This window comes from Onthophagus taurus, chromosome 7, assembly GCF_036711975.1.
Source record: "Onthophagus taurus isolate NC chromosome 7, IU_Otau_3.0, whole genome shotgun sequence".
In the NCBI taxonomy this organism is placed as follows: Eukaryota; Metazoa; Arthropoda; class Insecta; order Coleoptera; family Scarabaeidae; genus Onthophagus; species Onthophagus taurus.
This window is the reverse complement of record NC_091972.1, coordinates 38402682-38410639: the sequence shown is the minus strand read 5'-3', so window position 1 is coordinate 38410639 and position 7958 is coordinate 38402682. Positions and strand designations below refer to the sequence as shown.

The window sequence follows — 7958 nt, the reverse complement described above, 5'->3', positions numbered from 1 at the left end:
TCGTCAAAGTTTCTGTTTGAAAACGAGAATCTCTCCGAAAAGGAACGAATAATTTAATATTTAATGAACCTACCTTCTATATGCTCTGTATATGCGAGTTTGGCGCCAGCCCCCACGTCTTTACGGGCACTAATTGCCCTATTTGATAACTTCGAAAAATATAAAAATTTAATATCTAAAAACCCGCTTTAAATTCTAATTCAAGTTTAACATACGCGACATCCAGACGACGCGACATAAATAACGGTATGTTGAAAGTGTAGTTTTTGTCGAAAAGATATAAATTACGGGATGTATGAAAATATATCATTAAATTTTAGTGAAATTACGGGTGTTTGGAAAGTAAGATTTTTGCTTAATATATTCTTCCTCATGGTGGTAGTGGTGAAAGCGGAGATTATCTAAATCTTGGTAAATTGGTGTTGATTTGGGATTAAATTACTTTTAAAATTGTTCATTAGAATAAATTGATTTAATTGATTCTAACGAAGTAATTAATTTAAGTAGTTTCTAATTATATGGATAAAATTCATCTTAAATCTTGTGATATTTTATGAAAATGATTATCTAAATTAGTCTGAAATAAGATAATAAATTTAGTACAATACTACCTATGTATTATATTATTATAGTTTATAGCTGGTTTAGTTAACTCGCATAACTCTAAATCATAAAACATCCCCAAAGTATTAGTTAGAAGAACGTTGGTTTTGGAAATACAGTAGAGCCCCGATTATCCGCGGAATTGGGTGGCAAGATAACCCGAAAAAGACTAAAAATAAGGTGGAAACACAAAACATAATTCACCATAAAGACTATTTTACTTAAACCTTTCTTCTACATGTAAATCACTAAAGACTAAAGTAAAGACTAGTAATAAACAAAAAATAATATGTACATATGTATTGTATCACTGTACTGTAAACAAAACTGTACTGTAGATCTGGAGCTAGTGACCGATCTTTTTAAAAAAATCGGTCACTAGCTTTTGCTTCTTGCTTTGGAAGCACCTTTTCTTTATTCTGGATTGTACGTTCCTTAGCATAAGTTTTTCTGCCAGATGTGCGTCGTCTTGCTCCTCTAAATATTGAAGCAATCCGTCTACATGCTGCAAAGCAGTTTCATGTGTCATCCGCGCAAGCACCTCGCCTTCTTCACTTTCAATTTCTTCGTTTTCTTCGTTCACTCCCATTGCTTTGTTTGTTATTTCTACGTCAGATAGTCGTTCAAACCCTGGCTCATTTTTGTCACATTCCAGCCACTCTTCTATGTTTTCTTGATTTACATTCTCACCTCCCGGAACGGATGTCACTAAGTCAATAAGTGCAGCGATAGGCATGTCTTCATTATGTTCTTCACCAATGTTTTGGTTGACATTTACTTCAATATTTGGAAAGAGTTTTCTCCACGATTTGACGACGGTTGACGGTTTAATACAATCCCATGCAAACGCAATATCGTAAATGCTATCCAAAATTGTATACATCTTCCAAAGCTGCTTAAAATCGTAACCTTCTTCAATTTTTGTTTTTACCAACTTTGTTCTGTATATCCTGTTCACAGTTGCAGTGACCCCCTGGTCCATAGGCTGTATGAGCGCAGTAACATTTGGGGGCAAAAACTTTGCAAAAATTTGTTCATCAGAAGATTTAAGCACACTTGCGGCAGGGTGTGAAGGCGCGTTGTCAATTAATAAAACGGCCTTTCTTGGTAAATTCTTTAAATCAAGGTGTTTACGTACTTGAGGCACAAAAATCCTTTCAAACCATTCTTGAAAAATCTGCTGGTTCATCCAATCTTTTTTTTGATTGAAATAATCGACTGGTAAATTGTCTGCTGTTGTCCCCTTAAAAGACCTTGGTTTCTTAGATTTACCGATTACAAGAAGTTTCAGTTTGTGGGTACCAGCAGCATTGCTGCATGGCAAGATTGTGATTCTTTCCTTGCTACTTTTGTGTCCTGTCACTTTATGTTCACTTTCAAATGCTAAAGTGCGAGTGGGAAGACACTTCCAAAAAAGCCCTGATTCATCAGCATTATAAATTTGTTCTGGTGACAAATCTTCCGACATTACAAACTTTTCAAAATCACGTTGAAAATCGTCTGCTGCTTGTTGATCACCGCTCAGCTTTTCCCCATGAAGACCTATCTCCCTAATTAAATAACGTTTCTTAAACCAACCGGACGACGCATCAAAATTTCCTTCCAGTCCTAACAAAAAAAAAAAAGAAGAAGACTTTTGCTTTAGCTGCAATGTTAGGACCGGATACAGGGGTGCCTTCACTTCGCTCTTGAGCTAGCCACTCCGCTAATGCCGAGTCAAGTTCACTGTACGTGGATTTCTTCATTGTTTTTCGTTTTTTCATTCCAGAAACACTATTTGAAACTGTTGCAAAAGCCAATAACTTTTCTTTTTGCTTTAAAACATCTCGCACTGTTTCCCCAATCCCGTATTGTAAACACATCTACTTTCTTCATGCGCCATTTTCTATTTTAGAAATCATTTCTATTTTTTGTGGAATCGTTAACACAACCTTCTTTCGTTTTTCAGCCATTATTTATTTCAGGAACAAACTAATAATCTGCTAATAACCACCGACAAAGAAACACTACTGTAGACGTTGTGACAAGTCGAAACACGCTTTAAAATGAGTCGAAACACACGTTCGTCTGATCAATATCGAGTGCAATTCGCATAAACACACGAACACATTTCGATATATAACGAAAATCAAATTAAATTTAAAAGAAAAGAATATTTCACGGCACTCGCGGATAATCCGCTCGCGGATAATCGGGGCTCTACTGTATTCCAGTAATTTTGATTGATTTCTAAATGGATTCTCGGTGATATTCTGGGGTTTCCGAATACAATCAGCGATTTAGTAATATTCTCCAAAAATTTTCGAAACAAAGCAAAAAGTTGTACCAATTTCAAAGGAATTAGAAGCATTTTAAGAATTTAAGGTATACCAGAGTATATGTATTCGAAAATGAGTAAATGATATATAAAAATTAATATCTTAGAAACTAAAAGTTTCATATAAAGATTTCAATTCTTTTCAACTCCACAAAACATCTGATTAGTAAGTTGTCTTCAGATAAATTTTCATAACTTGCTAAGACATATTTTAATACATCTGGATGGTGTGGAAGAGGATGCCTCGCTAAATGATAGAAGTATAATCCAGTTGATTTAACAAAGAACGCGCTCTAGAAAAAGCTGTTATTACACCATAAGTTCTTAAAATATCGCTTTAACACGTTCGCTACCGGCGCACAGAAACGAATTAGTTAAAAATCTTGGTCAAAAAGATATTTTTGTCAATTTCTTACTTCAAAATTGATGGAAATTAAAAAGTATCTATACAATGAATAAGAATGCAGTATTTTATGATATACTGCGATTTTATTTAATTGTATCTAAATTTTTATATACAGGATGTCCCGTTAAGCGTACGGAGCGGCTGTATCTCAACAACGGTAAGGCCTAGAGGTTTGGGAAAAAAATCCTTATAAGCAAAGTGGGCAAGAGAAATAGCTGGAAATTATTTTGAAGTTCGTAATTCGACCGCTAGGGGGCGTAACTGCCATAGAGAAACATAAAATTCCCGCTATCTCAGAAAGTTAGACGATGAGCTATAACTTTGACAACATCTAGGAGTAGTAACGGTCGTTACTGTTAGGAACTAAAGTAGTTTATTCGGATACACGACCAACACGACAAAGGCTAGATAATTGAAAAGAGGCTTCCTTTTATCTTTACCGAGCTTTCGGAAATTTTATTTTTCCTTCTTCATAGGTAACTACAATATTGAGAAAACAAAAGTTACAATAGTTAACAAGCAAAACAATTGAACAACTTACAAAAATGGATTGCATAAAGGAACCGAACCAAAGCTAAACATGAGGTCGCAAACTTTGAGCACTAGACATATCTTATAAAGACTATACTTCTAATAATTCACTAAAGGTGAGCAATTAAAGATCAAAAGATACTAAAAATCATTACAAAGTTAATAAAAAAAAAATACTTATTTTAATAGTTTCAAAATTAACTTTGTAATGATTTTTAGTATCTTTTGATCTTTAATTGCTCACCTTTAGTGAATTATTAGAAGTATAGTCTTTATAAGATATGTCTAGTGCTCAAAGTTTGCGACCTCATGTTTAGCTTTGGTTCGGTTCCTTTATGCAATCCATTTTTGTAAGTTGTTCAATTGTTTTGCTTGTTAACTATTGTAACTTTTGTTTTCTCAATATTGTAGTTACCTATGAAGAAGGAAAAATAAAATTTCCGAAAGCTCGGTAAAGATAAAAGGAAGCCTCTTTTCAATTATCTAGCCTTTGTCGTGTTGGTCGTGTATCCCAATAAACTACTTTAGTTTGACATCATTTAGTAGCTTGGATAATATCGCATCGCTTTTATTTTGTGATATTTCTCATATCTGTCATAATAAGGGAGGGGGAGGCCAATGCGTTTTCAAATGTTTACATTTTAATATCTCCTGGACCATTCAACCGATTTGAATATTTTTAGTCTTGTTTGAAAGAGCATTTCATGCTCTTTTAAAAGATATTTTCAGTAAGACCGCTTGCTTTAAAACAAATAAGCTAGAGGGCGTTATCTGCAGCGGTTACATATTTTTGTGATTTAAAAAAAAAATTTAAATGGAACGGTACTATTTACTTGCCAGACCGTTAATCACCATAAAATTTGCTAAATATTAGTGAAAAGCGCATCTCGATATCTCCATCCATTCTCGAATTATAAAAGAAAATGTTAAAAATTCGTATATCTTAATCGGATCAAGTTACCTTAAGAAACAAATAAGAGAGAACAATAATTTTATTATCTAGAACCTTCTAGAACACTTTATCCAAGCTTAGAACTGCTTCAAAACTACTTTTGAGGCGTGTTGAAAAGCCAACGGATCAATGAAACATCAACAATGATAATAAAACAAAATAAACCAAAACACTAAAATAAACGACGAAAAAAAAGCGCTGCTTAAGTCTCGGCCCTAGATACGTTTCTACTGGTATTTAGTGTTTTGTCATATTTTCCCTGGCTATTGGTTTTTCTTGAAAAGTCAGGTCGTTTAGTCTACCCAATAAATAAAGGGGTGAAAGCAATGTGGGTTTTTCTCGAACCAAGAATGCATATTATGCAAGTTTACATCAGCTTGTGGACAGATGCTTCATGCATCCATAGCATTTGTGATAAAAGGTTTGGATTTGCCCAAATCATATTTAAAAGTCAATGGTAATAGTTCAGTCTGTTATCATAATCGGTATCTGTTAAGGCCTAATGTAAAACAACGTGGTGGAGATATTATTCTCTTGAGAACTCTTGTGGACATTTGTTTTCGGAGTTACCAGATTATGAGGGATCACATTACGCACCAATGTGATTTACGAATTCATAGAGATGTCTGAATGGGCTACACGTTGCCAGTTTTCCGTAATCGCTAAGTCAATCTTACAAACACTTCTAGAGAAAAATGTCTTTCTTTGTCGTAATTGCATTGCACATTTTTGCCATGCAGTTGCATCGTATTCGAAACATTGAAAATAAATCATCATACGCTCTATCATACGCTTCTGCGTTAATAAATGACATGTTTACAGTTACCATGGTTATGTGCTTTGTTTTTCTCGATGAGGTAACTGGATCCGATTGATGGCACTCGAGTTTTTAACATTTTCTTCTATAATTCGAGAACGGGTGGCGATATCGAGATGCGGTTTTCACTAAAATTTAGCAAATTTTAAGGTGACTAAGGGTCTGTGAAGTAAATATTATCGTTCTATTTAACTTTTCTTCAAAAATCACAAAGATATGTAATCGCTACAGATAACGTCCTCTAGCTCATTTGTTTTAAAACAAACGGTCTTACTGAAAACACGTTTAAAAAGAGCATAAAATGCTCCTTCAAACAATACCGAAAATATTCAAATCGGTTGAATGGTCTAGGAGATATTAAAATGTAAACATATGAAAACGCATTGGCCTCCCCCTCCCTTATTATGACAGATATGAGAAATATCGCAAAACAAAAGCGATGCGGTATTATCCAAGCTATTAAATGATGTTGTCAAAGTTATAGCTCATCGTCTAAGTTTCTGAGATAGCGGGAACTTTATGTTTCTCAATGGCAGTTACGCCCCCTAGCGGTCGAATTACGAACTTCAAAATAATTTCCAGCTATTTCTCTTGGTCACTTTGCTTATAAGGATTTTTTTCCCAAACCTCTAGGCCTTACCGTTCTAGAGATACAGCCGCTCCTTACGCTTAACGGGACACCTGTACAGGATGGTCCATTACTAATGGGACACAGAGGAACAGTGAATTCCTTACATTAAATTGTTGCGATTTAACCCAATTTATGTTAGTCCTATTGTTAATAATAACGAAAATACAGATGATTAAAGTTAATGCTTTATTTTCGCTTTTCTTTGAAAATTGTGAAAATGAAAATTAGTACATTACCATTTTTAAGACGATAAATAATAATTTGGTATTAGTTTTGATTTATCTTTCAGATAGCACTGCCTGCCTTAAAAAACTCCTTTAAAGTAGGCATATCTTTTTCATCGTTAAAATTTTTGCAACTCACACAACTTGAAACAGTTTCTCAGACATTTTTACATAAATTTGGTATACCTACCAATCTTCTCTAAAGTTCTCTGTTTCCAAGATAATGGCACTTTGCAAAATTTAAACATTAGTTGGCGTTGAAAATCATTTTATTTTGTTAAACACTAGACTAACAGCGTCAATTGGCATTAATACTAGAGTATTAATGCTAATTGACGGTGAAAATTATTAAAGAAACACGAAAATAAAGTATAAACTTTACCCATCTGTATCTTCGTTATTATTAACAAGTGGACTAAGGTAAATTGGGTTAAATCGTAATAATTTAATATAAGGAATTCACTGTTGCTCTGTGTCCCATTAGTAACGGACCGTCCTGTATAAGACTTATGGATAATAATTTTCAAGGAAAAAATCTTGCAAATAATAAATTGAATTGATACAATAACAACTTTTAATATCTTACCAAAAACTCAGTGTGTCAATTCAATTTTTTAATTTCTATCTAGAAAATTATTAACTTTAGAACGCTAACATATCATACTAAAATTAATTAATGTTTCAGAAAATAAATTGTAATTTTGGTTAGAAACTTTTTTGTGGACCCCTATATTATCAATTTAATGGTGAAAAAGTGTCCCTTTATGTTTATTTTCTAACTGCAAATGCGCTCCCCAAACAAACAGCACATAGCAGAATAATGATTTTTTTTCCAAACTTTATACACACACTATAATAAAAATTTATTTTAAGGTAAAACCGCAAAATACCGCAAGAATTTCTAGTAAAATCTACAATAGTAGGCCTTATACTACAACATGTATACAATATTACTTTTGAACAATGTTAAACAATTTATTTTTTGCCCATCTAAATATCGTAAAATAAATTATTTTCTCAATTTAAACATATGATGTAATCAAACAATATTACAAAAAACTAATAACCGAATTATTGCTTTCTGTATATTATACAATTCTACTTACCACCAGCAATAGGTTCTATGATAAATTTTCGAAATATATAAAAAATCGTTTTATCTAGGTGATAACTGCTTACTAAATAATCAATTGACAACTAAAATATTTTGGCGGCGATTGTTACAATAATTATAAATAAGGTGTTTCAAGGCACCTTGGGGTTTACATAATCAAATAACAATAATTGCATTTTCAATCTTATTCCTTAAATTTTTCCAATTTTGGCCGAGATTTTTAAAAAATTTGCCTTTGTGCGGCGTCCAGTCTACTGGACGTTGAGATTTTTCGTAGTAAATGGTGTTTATAATATCGTAGCCTGTACTTGAACTGTATTACACACTGGAAGGACACAAGATTAGTGGCTACGATATCAACAA

General features: G+C 33.2%; 1 protein-coding gene across 1 annotated transcript; it reads right to left on the bottom strand.

Annotated features, from left to right (window-relative positions):
- Positions 1 to 949: 949 nt before the first annotated feature.
- LOC139430501 (jerky protein homolog-like) lies at positions 950 to 2465 on the bottom strand. The gene is made up of 2 exons (XM_071197564.1): positions 2285 to 2465; positions 950 to 2211 (listed from the first exon to the last, which is right to left on the bottom strand). The coding sequence occupies exons 1-2, from the start codon at positions 2463 to 2465 to the stop codon at positions 950 to 952; spliced, it is 1443 nt and encodes a 480-aa protein (XP_071053665.1).
- Positions 2466 to 7958: the final 5493 nt, after the last annotated feature.